At 39.0% G+C, this 21172-nt stretch overlaps 1 protein-coding gene across 6 annotated transcripts in view; it reads right to left on the bottom strand.

The window, feature by feature from the left end:
• EPB41L4A (erythrocyte membrane protein band 4.1 like 4A) overlaps window positions 1–21172 on the bottom strand; it is a 252054-nt gene that overhangs the window by 140259 nt on the left and 90623 nt on the right. For 5 of the 6 annotated variants that reach the window (XM_019450505.2, XM_019450508.2, XM_019450506.2 and 2 more), the window contains exon 2: window positions 58–162. The exons of the other annotated variant lie outside the window; for it this stretch is intronic. In XM_019450505.2, the coding sequence (XP_019306050.2) occupies window positions 58–162 (105 nt within the window). The remainder of the gene's footprint in view (window positions 1–57; window positions 163–21172) is intronic. 6 annotated transcript variants of the gene reach the window in all.

The raw sequence follows: 21172 nt of genomic DNA, 5'->3' as shown, positions 1-21172 counted from the left end.
CAGAGAGAGAGTGAAATTTATAACCAGAAAAATTTAATATGAAGTCATTGTACTCACTGTCTGATGAGTTCTGTCACAGTAACGCAGCCCAAAATAATCTATCTCCACAAGGTTTATGTGTCGGAATACGTGGTCAAGGACAACAGAACCTTTCGTTGACTTCTGCAAAAATAATTCACAGTTTTACTTTTTTAACAAGGTGTCTTCTCTTTCTCAGTGGGACATGGGCACAGCTCTCATCTTCTATTAGCTTTGCCCACAGTGTAAGTGATTTTAGTGGCCCACAGCTCCCTCTTTAAGGTTTGCCTCAATTACAAAGAAAAATAGGGTTTCAAGTAAAGTGTATCCAAGAAATTGCTTTGTAAAACGATTTTTAAATTGTAGTGGGTTTTTAATTAATATAAGCTTCTTTTCTTAAGGGACCGTAAATTATCTTCAGGACAAAATTCTTCTCTTAATAAAGATAATCTTTTATATGAAAAGCATCTAATGAATTTATCAGACACCACTCACTTTGGTTAAAATCCCACAGTTCTTTCACTTTAAAAAGCAATTTTCACCTCCAGCATCATTCTCACAACTAACACAGAAGATAGACAGAATTAAAATGACAATAGCCAATGCTTTTATTTTTAATCCTCAACTACTAAACCCATAGACTAAAGCTGCCAAAGTTAATGTTCTGAAAAGCCCTTGTGAAGAAATTTTACTTTATCTCTTTCATATGAGCACAGACGTAAAGAGAACATTTCCCCTGGCTGCTTTGTAAGATCTAATATATTAAGATCTAAAATATTAAATAGCAATTATCACACATATAAGGTAAACATTTAATCAGCAAGCACTACTCCACATATGACATTAATCTTGAAAATAATCCATTTCAATGCTCTCTGTACAGATACAGACTTTTCCTTTCTTTTGCCCCTCATTGGCAGGTACAACAGGGTAGTTAAGAGAAATCCCCAAGAAGTGACACATTGTGTTAAGGAAGTAAGGCTTTGTTCAGTTGAATTTTTCCCCAGAGAATTACCATTCTGTGCTTGCTCATATATGGAGGGTACTCAAAACTGCACTGCTCTTAGAAAATGAATCTGTAATGTACGGGAAATGTTTTGCTTAAATGTATTATAAAATGGATGATAAGAGGTGATAAAAGTACCCACTGGGAGAAAAGAGCTCTTGTTACAAAACCCATAGGTATTTTTGTTTTCCTCTAAATTACCTTCATTAAACTTAATTGGTGTCTTTTTCAAAATCCATTGGATGATTTATAAACAAAAGCACTTCCATGATGGATCTTTGGTTTGGGACATGTTCTCCAATAATAACAATGCCACATCCAGTAAATGATTCTTTGTGCTCATGTACTTAGGTGTTTAGCTAGGGTACAAATCTGGAAGCAAAATTACTCTTTCTAAGGATACACATACTTAACATTACAATGGACACTGCCAAAAAGACCATTACAACTTCTTCAATGAAAGTATGTTTCCCCTTTGCCAACATTTGGCTGAGCAAAATTTTCCCCATCTGATTGAGCAAAACAGGGGAGAGGGTAACTGTTCTAATTTGCATTTTCCATATACTTACAAAAGCAAGTGTTCCATCATCTGCTTACTAACCAATTGCATTTTCTAGCATCTGGGTTAGGCCTGCTCTAACCCGAGGTATATGAGCAAATTCTCCTTACTTTGTATATTTAGTTCTTCATTCTGTCTGGAAATTATTTTTGTGCTTGGGATAAGGGCCTAATTTTGTTTCCAAATGGATAGACAACAGCACCACTATTTACTGAATAGGTCATGATTACTTTTTTGATATGATAAAAACTTCATCATCTACTAAAGTAGCCCTTATTCTATCCCATGGATTATTCCTTAACCAATCCTCAATGATTTTAATGACTTCAATTTTAATGTAATGTATTGGTATCCATCATTCTTTTCCAAACTGTCTTTGCAAATTCTTATACATTTTTCTCTACTGGAGGAAGTTTAGAACCAGATTGCTAATTATTTTTTAAGTTTTTATTTTAATTCCAGTAGTTAACATACAGTGTTAAACTCCTTTCAAGTAGACAATATAGTAATCCAACAGTTCCATATCACCTGATGCTCATCATGAGCAGTGTACTCCTTAATCCCCATCACCTATTTCACCCACCCACCCCCACCTCCCCTCTGATAACCCTCAGTTTGTTCTCTATAATAGAGTCTGTTTCTTTTTTTTTTTTAATGTTTATTTTGAGAGAGAGAGAGCATGCACAAAAGTGAGCAGAGGAGGGGCAGACAGAGAGGGAGAGAGAGAATTCCAAGTAGGCTCTGCACCATCTGCAGAGAGCCCAACACGAGGCTTGATCCCACAGAACTGTGAGATCATGACCTGAGCTAAAATCAAGAGTCAAACACTTGATTGATTAGCCACCCAGGTGCCCCTGATTGAGTCTATTTCTTGATTTTCTTATTTTCTTCCTTTGCTGGTTTGTTTCTTAGATTCCACACATGAGTGAAATCATATAGTATTTGTCTTTCTCTTATTTCACTTAGCATAATACTATCTAGCTCCATCCATGTTGTTACAAATGGCAAAATTACATTCTTTTCGTGGTTGAGTAATATTGCAGTGTGTGTGGGGTGTGTGTGTGTGTGTGTGTGTGTGTGTGTGTGTGTGTGTTCTTTATCCATTCATCAATTGATGGACACATGGGCTGTTTCCATAGTTTGGCTGTTGTAAATAATGATGTTAGAGGGGTGCATGTATCCCTCTGAATTAGTGTTTTTGTATTCTTTGGGTAAATACCCAGCAGTGTGATTGCTGCATCATAGAGTAGTTCTATTTTTAACTTTTTGAGGAACCTCTATACTGTTTTCCACAGTGGCTGTGCCAGTTTGCATCTTTACCAATAGTGCAAGGGAGTTCCCCTTCCTCCATACCCTCGCCAATACCTGTTGTTTCTTATGTATTTTATTTTAGCCATTCTGAGAGGTGTGAGGTGGTATCTGATTGTAGGTTTGATTTATATTCCCCTGATGTGTCTGTTGGCCATCTATATGTATTCTTCAGAGAAATGTCTGTTCATGTCTTCTACCTATTTTTTAACTGAACTGCTTTGCTGGAGTTGTGTAAGTTATTTATATATTTTGGATACTAACCCTTTATCAGATATGTCATTTGCAAATACCTTCTCCCATTCCATAGGTTGCCTTTTAGTTTTGTTGACTGTTTCCTTCACTGTGCAGAAGCTTTTTATTTTGATGAAGTCCCAATAGATTATTTTTGCTTTTGTTTCCCTTGCCTGAGAAGATGTACCTAGAAAGAAGCTGCTACAGTGGTTGTCAGTTGTTACTACCTGTGCTCTCCTCTAAGATTTTGATAGTTTTTGGTCTCACATTTAGGTCTTTCATCAATTTTGAGTTTACTTTTATGCATGGTTTAAGAAAGTGGTCCAGTTTCATTCATTTGCACGTTTCTAATTTTCCCAACACCATTTGCTGAAGAGACTGTCTTTTGCTCATTGCATATTCTTTCCTGCTTTACTGAAGATTAACTGGCCATATAATTATGGGTCGATTTCTGGAATTTCTATTCTGTTCCACTGATCTATGTGTCTATTTTTGTGCCAGTACCATACTGTTTAGATTACTATAGCTTTGTAATATAACTTGAGGTCCAGAATTGTGATGCCTCCAGCTTTGCCTTGCTTTGCTTTTTCAAGATTGCTTTGACTATTCAGGGTCTTTTGTGGTTCCATACAAATTTTAGGATTCTTTGTTCTAGTTCTGTAAAAAATGCTGTTGGTATTTTGATAGGGATTGAATTAAATGTGTAGACTGCTTTGGGTAGTATGGACATGTTAACAATATTTGCTCTTCCAATCCATGAGCGTGGAATGTCTTTCCATTTCCTTGTGTCACCTTCAACTTCTTTCACCAGTGTTTTATAGTTTTCAGACTATAGGTCTTTTACCTCTTTAGTTAGGTTTATTCCTAGATATCTTATTTTGGGTGCAATTAAAATTTTTTTTCTTAATTTCTCTTTCTGCTGCTTCATTATTAGTGCACAGAAATGCAACATATTTCTGTACACTGATTTTATGTCCTATGGCTTTACTAAATTCATTTATCAGTTCTAGCAGGTTTTTTTGGTGGACTCTTTAGGGTTTTCTATATATAGTATCACATCATCTGCCAATAGTGAAACTTTCACTTCTTCCTTACCGATTTGGATTTCTTTTTGTTGTCTGATTGCTGTGGCTAGGACTTCCAGTACTATGTTGAATAAAAAGGTGTGAGTAGACATCCTTGTCTTGTTCCTGACCTTAGGGAAAAAGCTCTCAGTTGTTCCCCATTAAGGATGATGTTCAGCTTGCTAATTTAATAAACAATTCTGTAGGGGGGTTTGCATGGAATTAAATTGAATTGACAGACTAGATGACTTGGGGAGTGAAAAAAAGTGAAACCTATATGGTTTTATTTTATGTCCTTCAAGGAAGTTTTATACTTGTTTTTATGTTGGTATTATAAAATTCTACTCAGGCACTGTGGCAAACAGAGTTTATAAAGTGCCCCTCTCCCCCTAAAAATAAATCCTGTTCTAATCCCTGGATCTGGTAAAATAAACTGTCATTACTATAACTGTGTTATGTTATAGGTCACAGTTGGCCTTGAATATCAAGAGATCATTAGAGGGGATCTGACCTAACCACATGCACTCTAACAAGCAAAGCACTTTCTCCAGCAAAAGACTAAGGCATAAGGGAAGCAAGTCAAAGATTTTTCAAAGCAGAAGAAAAACTCCACAGGTCCTTGCCAATTGAAAGACAGAGGGAGCACCTAAGATAGAAATGCTAGCAGCCTCAAGCTGCTTAGAGTAGGACCCAAGTAATAAAATGGGAACCTGAGTATTACAGCCACAAGAACTGGCTTTAGCTAATAACCTGAGTTTGGAAGCAGATTCTGCCCCAGAGCCTTCATACTAGTGCCCAGCCAACCAACACCTTGATTTTAGCCTTCTGAGATCAAGCACAGAACCCAGCCATGCTATCCTGGATTTATGACCTACAAAATCATGAGATAATAAATGGTATATACTTAAGCTACTAACTTTTAGAAATTTGTTATGCAGCAATGGAACTAACATGGGCGTATTCTTATCTATTTTTTAGTTTTATTGTTGTTACACTATACTTTCTGATTTCTAATATATAATCAATAGCCAAGCAAATAATTCTTCTTATTGGTCTATTTCACAGCCATCTTGCTAAACATGTATCAGTGAAAAGAATTGTCTGTGGAATCTTTTTAGGTAACATTTACTACAAATAGTAAGTGTTCTAGTTCCTTCTTTTCAAAATTTCTCCTCCATACTTCTTTCTTTTTCTTACTGCATTAGCTGGGGCCTCAATAGAAGGATAACTGATAGTTGTGAGAACAATAATCCCAATCTTTTTCCTGACTTTAATGCAATTGCTTCTAAAATTTCATTACTAAGTATACTTGTGCTACATAGCCCTTGTAGATACCCTTTATCAAATAGAAGGTTCCTTTTATTCCTGATTTCTGGTCTTTTTGTTTGTGTTTTGTTTTGTCTTGATTTTTAATTAAAAATGAGTGATAATTTTATCATGTCATTTATGGAAATCTGAAAGGACAAAAATCATGTAATCATCTAGGAGTTACATTAAAAGTTCTAATGTCAAATATTCTTTTTTTTTAATTTTTTTTTAACATTTATTTATTTTTGAGACAGAGAGAGACAGAGCATGAACAGGGGAGGGGCAGAGAGAGAGGGAGACACAGAATCTGAAACAGGCTCCAGGCTCTGAGCTGTCAGCACAGAGCCCGACGCGGGGCTCGAACTCACGGACCGTGAGATCATGACCTGAGCCGAAGTCGGACGCTTAACCGACCAAGCCACCCAGGCGCCCCTAATGTCAAACATTCTTAATAAATAATTTCCCAGTATAGTTCTTTTGTTGTAGGTATATAATACCAAACCCCTCCCTATTTGAAAAGACTCCTGCACGATGTGAGTCTTGGTAGAGGCAGGAAATAGACTCCGTACCACAACTGGCAGCTGAGCCACAGCACATGACCGGGTTTCAGCCAAGGACTCTGACTTCTGAGCAAGTAACGCAAAGACAAAGAATTGAAAATTCATTCATGGCAGTGGCTCCCAGTGGTAGGGTGTCCCATAGCAGAGGCACCCGGAAGTGAAATCAAATGGGATGAGGAGCAGTGGTGACTGATTCCCATGCCAGGTTTCCCAGCATTCTTGAGGTACTAAATAGGAGCAGCCAGGCAATCCACCAGCGTCCCTTCCCTTGCCCCATGGGAACACTGATTATGTACATTTGGACCTAAGAGCCATGTCAGGGTCCTCAATAAAAATCCTCAGAGTACAGAAAATTGGGTCAAATCGTACCTAAAAATATCGTGAACACCAACAGTTTATCGTAGGAACAGAAGCATAACAGGCAGATTTCCTGGTTGCCAACAGTAGTAGTTAACTCTAAGCGACCAGGAAAGGAAATCACTGCAAAGACACTGGTTATCTCACCTCCTCTGTGGCATCACTCTCATGGTTGCTTGCATCTTCTCCTAATCCCAATACAGCCACAATTGCTAAGCATGGAGCAACCTTTCTTCCATTATCATCTCCCTCCCATAGTCCTCCTGCCATGTTCTGGGCTCCAGTTTTCATCTACAGTTGTTTCACATTGCCTTTTGCTTCAGGAATTTTGTTTTGTTTTGTTTTGTTGTTTTGTAATTTCTGGCTGACTGAGATCCGCCTTCTTTATTTTCCAGGCTGCTGTGGAAAATGCGCACATTATCTGTCCTCTTCAAAATATTTCTGGAAGGCCGACATACAAACCTAGTGTTCCATCTTGATCTAATCTCTCCTCTGGATCCTTTGTTCTCTCTGGACATGGACAGAGTCACTAGAGCAAGCAGAAGCACACAACTCCCCCTGTATCCTCAATCCCAAGCAGGTGAAGAAGGGCTTCAAGAACAGAAGAGGAACAAATTATGCTTGAGATCACAGCACGGAAATGGGGCAGAGTTTTTAGAGAAAATACATGTACATATACATAAATATATATAAACCAAGGCTGTCTTTATGCCTGTATGGAAACTAACATTCCATGAGAAATGTTAGCTTTTTCATACACATGATCTATTATTAAAGCATAAATAATAGTCTGCTAATGAAGAATATACACAAAAGCACGCTTGGAAAACCTGCTTAGCAATTCGGAAAGTATATGGAAATAGCAGAAGTTTCATGCACAGAAGGAATCACCATTTTCCAAAACTATCACTCCAAAAATACCAGAACTGTAACGGTTTTGCATTTATAGAATCTGGTGCTTACAATTCTTTACAAATATCATCCTTTAGCTCTTTGTCATCCTCTACAGAGAAACCACAAGGAAAATAGGCAGTGTTACACAATGAATCCAGAGCTGACCTAAGAACAAACACGTTATCCCATGATTCCCTCTACAGATTTCTGTATGTTGTATGTCTACCTGTAAACATGGAGCAGAGGCAGATGAGCCTCAAAGATATTATATTTCTGTTACTACCTCAAGCACACACGTACATGAAAACCTCTTAACTTCTCATCTCTCATACTGTAATATGACAAGACTCAAAAAGCGTGCGTGCTAGCAGACAATTAGCTACTAGGGTAGGGGGTATGCATCACCAGCTCACATTTCTGCCAGTCCTGCCCTGAGTCCTTCCAATCACCCTGTCCACTGTCCCCTGTCACCCTGTTTCAATTTGTATTCCATTATTTATGCCTCCTGCTCTTAGGGATAATTGCACTTTTCATGTGGATTCTTCAGAGATTGCCTGTGGGTTGTATTTTGCAGTTCAGATTGGTAGTCTTCAAGTTCAGAAGCAATCATTCTTGAATAAAGAAACTGAGAACTGACAGAGAATGGACATGAGAGCCAAAGTAAGACCTAGAAGTACACTGGGCCAGGAACAGGCCAGTTGCAGGATTTATTACTAGAAAAGAATGAGTACATACCATCAAGGATATTATGAAAGAAGCATAGGACTTCAAATATCTACTGAGTACCCATTACATGTCAGCAAATGATTAATTTCCAGAAGATGGAAAAAGCATGCTAACAAATGCCAGAAAAAAAGATGCATCCAGAATATAATACAAAGAACCTCCATGGGGTAAGCGGTTGGTTGCCCTATCAGAACCCTGAAGAAGTCATGGGAACATGGAGTGATAGAAATTTCTAGAAAGTGAGACAAGGAAGGACTTGATCATCATCAGCTTTTTTACATATTTGAGTAGTTACGATGCACACATTTTACTTGCATTAAAATATTTTTTCAAAGAAAAAATATGCCAAGTAGAAACTAGTCATTCATTACTTTTTTTTTTCTCACAGATAGTTGTTTTGTGGATTTGGTTCATGCACTGTGAGGCGCAAAGGAAAATACACACAGACAAAATAGGGGTATGGTGTTTACCTGTCAATTTGTTGACCATATTTACAGATAAATAATTCATGCTCCCTATTTACCCCCAAAAAAGTTACTATAAGACTTTTTAATCTGAAATTTTCCTAAGCTCTTTGGGCAGGGAACCCTTATCATTATGGGCCATGATATACCAGCATGGAGGCTACATGTCCCCGAGTCCTTAAAATGCTGAAGCACTGGGGACTTCACTTCTAAGTCAGATGGTTAGTTTAAGTTTCAGGAAAAAAATTTTTAGCTTTACTTCTTTCAGTACTTGGCAAAAGAAAAAAAAAGAGGAGGGGGGTTAAGAATGGGATTGTGTTTAGCAAAATCAGTTTTTTCTGACCATTTCTGGGAAAAATCTCTACCAAAATGAGGAAATCATCAAGAGGCTAGAAAATAAGATATAACTGCAATCATAGCACTTAGCAGTATGTCCAAGTACGTTTAAAAAGATGAGTAAGTTACAATGTTGTCTTCTACCTACAATGGCTCTCCACTAGCGAGACTTGACAGAATGAGCTGTGTGTGGCAACACAATTCTCAGGAAAGGAATTCCTGAGGGCTCCTCGGGTGTTGGCTTGCCTGAGCTGTTCTCTATACAGGATACCGTTCTTGCTCTGGCACCATCAAAACCCCACTTAATCCTTCAAGATCCAGTTCAAATGCCACCTTCTCCATGAAGCCTGTCCTTATCTCCTCAACCTCATTATGACCTCTGCCTCCACTCAACCTCTTATTTTTGCCTGCCTCTGAGACTTAACACTATTTTCTTTATTGAAGCTATTATATACTTCTCTTAACTTTTCTACTAATATTTAGACATTTTGAAAGCAGGTGTTAAGGAGCATACACCACTTCCTTTCCATGCAGTTCAATAATTTACACATGGTAAGAACTCCCTAAAAATTCTCTGAATACCAAGAGCCAGCAAACAAGGTAGAGAGAGATGCAATACTGGAAATATGGTAGCCTGTGAATTAAACCTCGATTCCTGTCTGTTGTCAAGATTTCCATTTTCCTGACCAGTCAGAGCGATGAAAGCAAAAAGAAAGATGGATGGATTCATTTATCCTGACCTCAGTATACCGAGTCAAAGCTACACAGTTTACTTTTACTTAAACATTTGTTTCAGTGTTATGTAATTCCAACAAACTCAATGGACTCTAAACAGCACTTAAGTAGTAAGTCTTTAAAAAAATTTTTTCTCATGTTTATTTTTGAGAGACAGAGTCCGAGCAGGGGATGGGCAGAGAGAAAGGGAAACACAGAATCCAAAGCAGGCTCCAGGCTCTGAGCTGTCAGCACAGAGCCCGATGCAGGGCTCCAACTCACAAACCATGAGGTCATGACCTGAGCCAAAGTCAGATGCTTAACCACTGAGCCACCCACGCACCCCAAGAAATAAGTCTTATACCTGAAATCTGTAAGATCTGAAAAAATACAGTGGTCTTATAGTAAGTTGTAATATATAAAAGTTATATAGAGATATATAATTTTCTTTATGCGATAAAATCTGACAGGATTTTTGTTTTTTATCATAAGGAAATCAGAAGAGATTGGATAGGAGACAGTAGGAAGAAAAGAAGCATCTGACTTTTCCAACTTCATTCAGAAAATTTTCATTTAATGTTACAAGATATTAATTTACTTTTCAAATGACAGTAAATGCCTGTGACATATTTCTGGATTGTGAATTAGATGCCACTTAAATCTCAGCAAATAGAGATAGAATTACTTTTATTACTGACACACTAGCAGCATTATGGCAAGAACAGAGCTACAAAAGGCTTATAATCTTGAGAAAGAATCCCAAATAGGACAAGTTTATTTGAAAATACCATCAGGGAAGCTTTCAACCAGAACAAAGAATTCTTCGAATGAGTAATAACACCTTTACAGATTAACGTGACATTACAAACCAGAAAGGCAGGTTTTTACCAGCTGCACAGAATGATAACTATTACATTTGAGTTTACTCCTTCACAAAGGAGGAATGAACCCTTTAAAAAATTCTTTAATGTTATGCCTTTAAAAATTCACTATTTCTTATTTAGTGTCTTTAACATAATAGATTCCAAGTTCTGTGAGAAAACAAAAATGACGGTAAACATTTTTAGCACAGGCCTGTTAGGATAAGGCAAAATAGAGGCACAGAGATTCCTCAGGCACCAATGGTAATTTCTTCTCAGACCAAGTATTGTTAACAACCATCTGCTGGTTTTTTACTACATTACCTTCATCCTCTAGGTGAGGAATATATAAATAAAACACTTTATTTTAAGCTTATTTATTTATTTTTGAGAGAGAGCATGTGCACAAGTGGGAAAAGGTCAGAGAGAATCCCAAGGAGGCTCCGTGCCGTCAGCACAGAGCCTGGTGCAGGGCTCAATCTCACCAACCATGAGGTGATGACCTGAGTTGGACAGGAGTTGTCCAAGAGTTGGACACTCAACCGACTGAGCCACCCAGGCAACTAAAAAGAAACAAACAAACAAAAAAAAAAAAACATTTAGTCATTTTTTTAAAAAAGCAAAATGTTTGGGGCACCTGGGTGGCTCAGTCAGTTAAGTCAGTTCAGCTCAGGTGGTGATTTCATGGCTCAGGTGGTGATTTCATGGTTCATGAGTTAGATCGGGTCCTGTACTGACAGTTCAAAGCCCAGAGTCTGCTTCGGATTCTGTGTCTCCCTCTATCTCTCTGCCCTTGCCCCACTTGTGCACTCCCTCTCTCAAAAATAAATAAGTAAACATTAAAAAAAAAAAACAATGAAATGTTTGGGGACGCCTGGGTTGCTCAGTTGCTTAAGCATCTGACTTTGGCTCAGGTTATGATTTCATGACTCGTGAGTTCTAGCCCCGTGTCAGGCTCTGTGCTGACAGCTGAGAGCCTGGAGCCTGCTTCGGGTTCTGTCTCCATCTCTCTCTGTCCCTCCCCCACTCACTCACACACACATACACACACACACACATGCTCTCTCTCTCTCTCATATAAATAAACATACAAAATTTTTTTTTTAAGTAAAATGTTTGAGGCCCCTGGGTGGTTCAGTCAGTTAAGCATCTGACTTTGGCTCAGGTCATGAACTCATAGTTCATGGGTTCGAGCCCCGCTTCGGGCTCTGTGCTGACAGCTCAAAGCCTGGAGCCTGCTTTGGATTCTGTGTCCTTCCCCCACTTGTGCTCGCTTGCTCGCTCTCTCTCTCTCTCTCTCTCTCTCTCAAAAATAAATAAACATTAAAAAAATTTATTTTAAGTAAAATGTTTTTCAAAGTGCTATTTTTCATATGTGTGTTCATTCTGATTAACTTCTTCTCATATTTATCTAACATTTTAGCCATCTATTACTGTGTAGCAAATCACCTCAAAACTTAGTGGCTTCATGAAAGAATTTGCTCTTGATTCTGCAATTTGGGCAGGGCTCAGAAGGGAAAGCTAGTGTCTGTTCCATCTGGTGTTGGCTGGAGAGGTTCACTTGGGCTCCAGAACCCATGATGGCTTCATTCACATATTGATACCTCAGCTGGGCTGAGCAATGGCTGGAGGCTGGCTTGGTCTCTGTCCTTCTCCTCAGTGTCTCTCCTAACCTCGGGCCTCTCGCCTCAGAAGTATAGTCTGACTTTCTGTAATGACTGAGGGCTCCGAGAAAGCAAGAGCAGAAGCTGCCAAGTTTCTTCAGGCCCAGACCCAGCAAAGCATCACTCATGCTACACTCTATCAGTCAAGTCATAGGGTCAGTCATAGGGTCAGCCCAGATGGAGAAAGAAGAGAACCACACTCCATCTCTTGATAAGAGGAGTAACATGAGCACATAGGGAGAGATTGAAAGAATTACTGGTGGCCATCTTTGCTGACAAACTACCACATCTCACTCCCTGATTTTCCTCTCTAAACCTATTATATTCTTTATGATGTTTTTCTTCTGCTCAACTCATCTTTAAGGAAAGAGAGTAAATCTTGAGCATCGACATTTACAGAACATGGTAAATACTTTCATACACTTAGTTTCATTTCATCCCCTCCACAAGAGCTGTGTGAACTTGGCATGTTTATTCCCATTTTACAAATGAGATTACAGATGTTGGGAGAGGATAAGCGGTTTGGCTATTTCACACAGAAATTTTTTTATATTTCACACAGAAATAAATGGTAAAGGCAGGATTCCAATCCAGGAATATCAGACTCAAAAATCTCTGTTCATTCTCTTACACCCCAGGTTCTCAAAGTGTGGCCTGAGGATCTCTGCGAAGACTTAGAGACCTTTCCAGCAGTCCATGAGTCAAACCTGTATTGCCAGTAATTTGTTATTTATCAGTTTTTCTCTCTCAAGTATACAATTTTCTAGAGATTACATGGCATATGATCTTGCAACAATGTATAAGGCAGATATGAGAAGCAGCTGTCTTCTATTAAACTAGATATTTAAAAAAGCAAATAGGGGCACCTGGGTGGCTCTGCTAAGTGTCAGACTCCTGATGTAGGTTCAGGTCATGATCTCATGATTCATGAGATGGAGTCCCATGTTGGGCTCTGTGCTAACAGCTTGGGATTATCTCTCTCCCTCTTTCTCTGCCCCTCCCTGGCTCACATTCTCTCTCTCCCTCTCCCTCTCCCACTCCCTCTCCCTCTCCCTCCCTCCCTCTTTCTCTCTCAAAATAAATAATAAGCTTTAAAAACAAAGAAAAAATAAATTTAAAAATTTAAAAATAGATATTAAAGAATGCAAAAATCTAAGAACAATGTCACTCTCTTCTCACCTAAAATTGTCTTGTTTTGGAAAATACAACCATTTTCATAAAAACATTATTTACACTAACATGTGATGAGTTTCTTTTAAATGAATTAGTTCTTAATTTATCGGTTTTAACTTACAATACAGTAAATATACATAGAGATAACCCTCATAGACAAAGTTCTTTCAGGTCCTCAGTAATTTTAAAGCATGTAAGGTGGGGAACCTGGGCGGCTCAGTCAGTTAAGGGTCTGACTCTTGGTTTCAGCTCAGGTCATGATCTCACAGTTTGTGGGATGGAGCCCCTCATAGGGCTTTGCACTGACAAGGTGAAGCCTGCTTGAGATTATCCCTCTCTTCCTCTCTCTCTTCCCCTCACCCCCCACCCCATGCATGCTCGCTCGCTCTCTCTCAAAATAAATTTTAAAAATAAATAAAAACTAAAAAAAAATAAAGCATGTAAAGAAATCCTGAGACAAAAAATCTTGGAAACAGGTACATACTGTAATAAAGGATGCATTCTTGATGACACATAGATTGTGCTGTAAAACAGACTGTGCTCTTGATTCTTATATATCGGGAGATACAGGCTTGCAGATGAGGAAACTGGGACCCAAGAGATGAGTGAGGTGCCCACAGGTCACAGGGCTAGTTCCCTGAAGTTCTAGGAATAGAACCAATGCCACATAATTGCCACTGAACAAACATTTGCTTCTTAGTTTCTTATAAATTTTGTTGGAACAGGAGTTCACAAAAATCTTGTAATAAAACCAAAAGAAAAAACAAGCAGTCTACAAGGAAGTTCACAGATCAAATAATAGCAGCATTCTTTGCCAACAGAAATCCGAATTCCCAGAGTGGAGAGCTATTTCAAACCTAACATAAAGCATAGTTTTTAGATTCATCAAATTTGCATTAAAAAAAATTAAGTCCCAATAAGCAGAAATGCCTGTAACACAAGTTAGATTTTTATCTTTCTCCTTTATGTCTTGGGCACCTTCTAAAGGTTTCAAATTCATGAATGTTATGAATTTCAAAAATTAATCTTTCTAAATACGCTGTGGTATCCTGAAATAGATGCTAGAACCAAAAAGAGGACATTAGTGGAAAAACTTGAAATCCAAAAACAATCCACAGTTTAGTTACTAGTACTGTATACAGTGTATTGACTGTATGATTTCCTGGTTTTGACAAATATAAGATGATTAAGATACTGACATCAGGGGAAACTGAGTGAAGGGTGTTCAGAAAATCTCTTACTCTTCGCAATTCTTCTGTAAATATGATTTGAAATTTAACCTTTGAGCTAAAAAAAATTCACAGTTAATAAAGAGAACCCTAAAGTGAATGAAAACTGTCAATCTAGTCTATTTATTACAGGTCAAAGAGTAAACTCAACAGTGAAACACTGGGCAATATAAGACATTTCACAACCAACGTCTTTTTTTTTTTCTTTAAGAAAAATGGATTATATATCTTCAAAAGGAAAACCTTGAGGATTCATTAATAACCTTGATTTAGGACACTTAAGTGATTACTTTTAAGCTCATAAACTTTATAGAACAGGAGAACATGTGTTAAGCCAAAGATCTGGGTTTTATAAATATAATCCCTCATTTAAGATATAATCATTTAAACTTTAATTTGAATGATGAAAAGACTGTTTCAAAACTTTAAATGTACTATGTTCATTATTAACAATTATTAACAATATTTTGTATAGAAAGAAGGGTTAGCTTTTAAAAACCTGTCCATCTCATGCTCAGTTTTTTCCAAATATGGTGCAGTGAAGATTGCTGCCAACTTGTTGACTCTCTTTCCATCAAGAGGCAGGTCTAATTCTGCTCCTTCATTCTGGCCTAGCCTATGACCACTTTCACTGATACGGTATTGTGCAAGTGTTGCTAAGCCAGTTCCAAGGTAGCTTTTAAAACTGACTGCTTCCTCACTGGTGTCTTGGAACTCTTGACAACCATGAAAGAAGTCTAACCACCCAGATCAAGAGACCATGTGGCAAGATCCTGAGACTATCAAAGAAGGAGTGGGGTTCAGCTGGGCCCACCTTTTGATGTCCTGCCAAGACCCCAGGCCTGTGAACAAAGACGTCCAGAACAGCACAACTGCCTGGTCAATACCAACAAGTGTCCCCAGTCAACACCACAAGGAGAAAAATTGTCCAGCCAAGCCTTGCTCAATGTCCTGACCTACAAAACATGAGACATACTAAAGTGGCTATTGCTTCAAGCCACTCAACTTTGGGTAGTCTGTTATACAACTAAACAATGGTAAAACTCAGTTGTTCTCAGCCTAGAAATGCAGATCTCCATGAAGAGTGGTCAAAGCATACACCCAACACTCTATTACTTGTGTCATCCCATTATAGGTTAGATAGGTAAAACACGTACATTAGATAGGAGAGCCTCAAAAACTCCTGGTTAAAAGCTATTGTGTACCCACCTTCAACCTGCCTGCACTGTAGCCCCTCTTTCCACCTTTGTTTCTGGCATATCTTGAAGCTTATCCCTGAGTGCCATGGCACTAGCTTGTTATCTGGAACTCTTAAGAGTCTCCATTGTTATCATAATAAATATTTGGTTTTCTTTTTTTTTTATTATTTATTTTTTGAGAGAGGGAACGTGCGAGCAGGGGAGGGAGAGAGGAGGAGGAGGAGGAGAGAGAGAGAGAGAATGAATGAATCTCAAGCAGGCTCCATGCTGCCCATGCAGAGCCCGATGCGGGGCTCGAACCCACCAGCCATGAGATTGTGACCTGAGCCGAAGTCGGACGCTTCACCAACCGAGCCACCCAGGCGCCCCAATATTTGATTTTCTTAACTAGAAATTCCCATTTGGTACTAATGTTTTTTTCTTTCCTAAGTGGTGCTCCCTCTGGGTAAGACACAGCACATGTTCCCAGACTCCTGTGTTGTTTCAATATATTATCATGATCAAGGCCTTATTTTGCTGGAATTTTTTTCAGGATTGGGAAGAGGAATTTGTTTTTTGTCTTGTATAAAATCCACCCATATAATACAAAAATTCTTACCATTCCTTTTTTCTTCAAATGTAAGCAAGTGAACAAAGTGCTGTAAAATATAAACTCCCTCACACAAAACACAATATATGTTCAGTAGAGCAGGCCACCTTTCTTCAGTCAGATGATAACTCCATGGCAACTGAGGCACACATGCTGCTGTGAATCCACAGTACAATGACAAGTGTGGTATCAGACTTAAAATGCAGGGCCCCACGTGAATGATTTTTTTTGCTTTCATCTCTTTAACAGAGGCGCCTAAGATATCACTTCTGTCTTTTTTCCCTTCTTGCTTGAGTACTTGCAAATTTCAGTTGAAAAGCCACAGAGTTCCCTTCCTCTTCCTCGGTACTTATTAGAGATGGACAGCAGATCAGGGCTGAACAAGGTGGTTATATGGCGGGGTTGGAGATTGAGCCAAACAAGCATCTGGGCGAGGATAGCTGCTGAGGAGGGCAGTGGCCGTGCAAGTTGGGAGATTGGTTATACACTGAGGGATGAAGCAATAAGTACATTTATTGAGAAAAATACAAGACAGGTTTCTCCAGTTAGAGAAGAGAAAGGAGAAAACAAGAATGAATATGCTTTGGACATGGAGGTACTGGTTTGAGTACCTGATTTAATATGTTTAGGTAAATACAGGTATTTATACACATATACTTCAGCCTTTTAGGTCTGCGTGCCAAGAGAGCATGGGACTAGTGATACCTCAGCAGTAATGACCACATCTAGTATCCATATCTTTGGTTTCTAAATACTATTATCCCCCTTCACCAAGAATACAGATGAATTCAAGACTGAGACAGTAAAGTAAACAGCCCAAAATAATTTTTGGTACGAAAAAAGGAAAGGAGTTCTCAAAGAATGAGGGGGACCTTTCCAAAGAACATAGGAGCTAAAATGAAGGGAATCTGGTCAAATCTTGAATAATGTGAGCAACAAAATAAAGGAAAGGATTGGATTATAACACCAAGAAGAATCCACATTAATATAAATATAAAAATGAATAAATAAATAAATAGAGGAGAAGGTGCTTCCTTATAGTAAAATGTCAATTAATAAACAGAAGGAACAACAGAATTAGATGATGATCATCACAGGTATAACTGATTCAGTGAAGAATCATCAGTAATATGAAAACACATGGGTGAAAGTCAGAGGAATGGGATAGTTACCAGGTCTCAGAATATCTCCCCACAAAATACTTATTCACTACAAAGGATGAAGAAACATCACAATGGAAAAACCTGACAGCTTCTGCCTTAAACAAACCATCAAAGTTAATTTCGCATTTTTCCTGCCAAAAGTACTTAACAACCTGAATTTAATAATGAGGAAGCATCAGACAAGCCCAAACTGAGAGCCGTTGTACAAAATACTCAGCCTTTTGAAAAATAATAAGGTCATGAAAGTACTAACTGCTCTAGATTGAAGGAGAGATACACAACATGATAATAAAATTCAAAGAATAATCTGGATTGGATGCTTTTGCTCTAAAGGACAAAACAGAGACAAGAGACAACACTTACATGGGGACTGTGGTTTCAGTGGCCATATTGCACCTCATTTCCTCACATGGAGACAGGTGTACCCTGATTATGCAGCAGACGGCGCTTGTTTGTAGGTAACAAGCACTAACACATTCAGGGATGATGAGTCTCAGGCTTTCAACTTACAAATAATTCAGTATGAGAGAGAAAATGATAAAGCCTTTACTGTAAAATGTTAACACCTGAATTTGTGTGTTGAATGGTACATAAGAGCTCTCTGCATTGTTCTTGCAACTCTTCTTTAAGTTTGAAATTACTTCCAAATACAAAGTTCAAGAAAAGATCTTGTCCTCTCCCATGTGAGGCACCCCAAAAGCACCAGACCAGTCACTCTTCCACCCAACAGAACACTTCTCGGTCCCCCAGTGCCTCTTCCCATCCTTGCTTGGCTCAGGTCCTCTTCTTCAGGGATCAGAGGGAGGCAGAAATGTGTGGGAAAAGTGGAAGGATACGGTTGCGAAGGCCCTACACGTCGGTAGTCCATATTCTATAGAGTTCTGCTCCAAGTATGGGTTTTATGACACTTTATAACTCTGCCCCATAAAAGCCCCCAAAGTGACCCAAGAAACATTTCACTTAAGTCATTTCAATATTTACAACTATTCTTACTCTTTCTCTTATGCGAAGATATTTTTCCTACACCAGAGTAATTCAGAATTGCAGCAGTCTTGGAACAAGCAGCTGGCATGTCCTCCCCTTAAGGGTCTATTTTCCCTCCTGAACAATTCACTGGAAATAGCCTGGGAAGTGAAACATAAGAGCCCAAGAAGCAGAGAGGTTGAAGGAGACCAGTCTGAGTCCAGGGTCAAGTAGGGACAGAACAAGCCGCTTGCTCAATCTTTGTGTCCTTCTAAGCAGTTAACATAAAGGCCATAAATTGGAAGACCATGTTTTGTTCACTAGAAGATAGTGATATGAGAAGTCAGGAAATGGTACAAATGCCTCCTCTAGCAGCTCCAAGCACAAGGCAAAAATCAGCTGGGGCATCCCCTCAGCTACCCTGTTGTGTGGGAATGAGCTCTCCAGGTTATCAATCCACTGCACTCCCTGGCCTGTGAGGGCACCCAAGTTGTACCTCTACATTAACACTAACAGAAAAGCTTAAGTGACCTAAAGTTTCCCAAGAGGTTTTGAGAGGAAGAGTTACAAGAGTTAATTACAGATCACACAAACTTCAGAGTGTTGTCATCTCACTAGTAGCAGTTTGGATACATATGAAATTCATAATTATAAGCTAGATTATATCAGGGTGCTAGATGAAGAGACAGTTCAAAAAGCTTGGGGTGCGCCTGGGTGGCTCAGTCAGTTGAGTATCCTACTCTTGATTTTGGCTCAGGTCATGATCTCAGGGTCGTGGGATCCAGCCCACGTTGGGCTCCATGCTGCCATGGAACCTGCTTAAGATTCTCATATTCTCTCCCCGCCCCCCTCCCTCCCTCCCTCCTTCTGCCCCTCCCTCCTTCTGCCCCTCTCTCCCCTGCCCCCAGGGAAAAAACAAAAAGCTTGGGAACAGAACAGAGAGGTGATAGCAGAGGAATCAGAAAACCTACAAGAAGGAGATGCTCTTCTGGATCAGAAGATGGATGGGCATTAAACACTAATGGGCATGGAAGTCAAGAGACCATGAGAAGATGACAACCACAAGGCATACTGCTGACCTGCTTTTCTTCCCACCTTCTCCACAGCAACACAATGACCAAGGTAAGCATTTTGTGCAAGGGACACATTCCTTAAGGAATCTCACAATCCAAAACTCATTTCCCCACAGGAATAAAAGAAAAGCATGGGATGCTCTCTTAAGGCACATAAATCTACAATGATTGCCTAAATTAGTACTTTGGTTTATGAAAAAAAAAATACTGCATTATTATCTATAATATTTGCACAATGCAGTCTCCTGAATTAACAGTACATCTTACCATGATGATTTTTAGCTACTTTGCTGTTTATCACATCTAACTTCTGCTTCAAGTTACGGATTTATGGGAGCATTTCTCTTATGGCCCTACATATCACAGACAAAGGAATACTTGAGAGGCACCTTTTTCTCAAAATAAAAAGAGATTTTTGAAATATAACAGCAAATAAGAAAATAACAGCATAGTATTTGCTAAAATTTACTGAAGTTCCAACACACAGGGGTTTTCAATTGATATGAAATAAAGATGACATACATATTTTTTTTGGCAGCTAAAGCAGCTCAAGGGGTGGCTGTACCATAAACACTCAGCTTCCCAACTTTAAAATTACATCATTTTTTATGAAATTTCTTTAATTTGGGGGAAATTCCAAATTTAAAAAATTAAGTGAGGCTTTGTTAATATTTTCATTATGCCGTAGTATTTCAAGGTCACATAAGCCAGAATCCTATAAAATAATAAAATTGGTAATGCTGACATTCATTGGTACACATTAGTAGTTTATATATACTAACTCACTTAACCCTCGCAGCAGCCCTAGGATATGGGAGATAATAATATCTAACACTTATTATTTGTGTGTGCCAGGCGATGTTCTAAGAGCACTGCATCTTTCCATAGATGTGATATTCATTTATTTCTCATATCATTTCAAGGAAATGGGTGTCATTCTTTTCCTCATTTTATTTTATTTTTTAACGTTAATTTATTTTTGAGACAGAGAGAGACAGAGCATGAGCAGAGGAAGGGCAGAGAGAGAGGGAGACACAGAATCTGAAACAGGCTCCAGGCTCTAAGCTGTCAGCACAGAGCCCGACGCGGGGCTCGAACCCACGGACCGTGAGATCATGACCTGAGCCGAAGTTGGCCACTTAACTGAGCCACACAGGCGCCCCTCTTTTCCTCATTTTAAAGACAAGATCATTGGAACCCATGGGTTAAGTAATTTCCCCAAGAACACAGACAATAAATGACAGAGTCAGGATTAAAACTCAGGCTTTCTGCATCTAGAAGCTGGGCTCCAAAATGCTCTCATACTGTACCAAGAGAGCTAGAGAATGAGTATGAGGCCAGAGTGCTCTCAAAACTCCTAGGCATTTTAAAAGCACTCTTCCTTTTTCCCAGACAAGGACCCACTTGAGTTAACCACAGATTTTAAAGCTCCCTGAAGTGGCCCAGTCAGAAATCTAAGTTTGTTGGGGCACCTGGGTGGCTCAGCTGGTTAAGCATCTGACTCTTGGTTTTGGCTCAGGTCATCATCTCATGGTTTGTGGGTTCAAGCCCCGCATTGGGCTCCATGCTGTCAGTGTGGAGTCTGCTTTGGATTCTCTCTCTCTCCCTCTGGTCCTCTCCCACTTGTTCTCTCTCTCTCAAAATAAATAAATTCTAAAAAAATCTAAGTACTTGAGAAGACACTGTGGCTGGTCCCTGGAGGGACTATCTG

Source organism: Panthera pardus, unplaced genomic scaffold, assembly GCF_024362965.1.
Source record: "Panthera pardus isolate Hobbes unplaced genomic scaffold, ASM2436296v1 HiC_scaffold_2, whole genome shotgun sequence".
Classification (NCBI taxonomy): domain Eukaryota; kingdom Metazoa; phylum Chordata; class Mammalia; order Carnivora; family Felidae; genus Panthera; species Panthera pardus.
The sequence above is the reverse complement of the archived record's forward strand: the minus strand, read 5'-3'. Positions and strand labels throughout refer to the sequence as shown.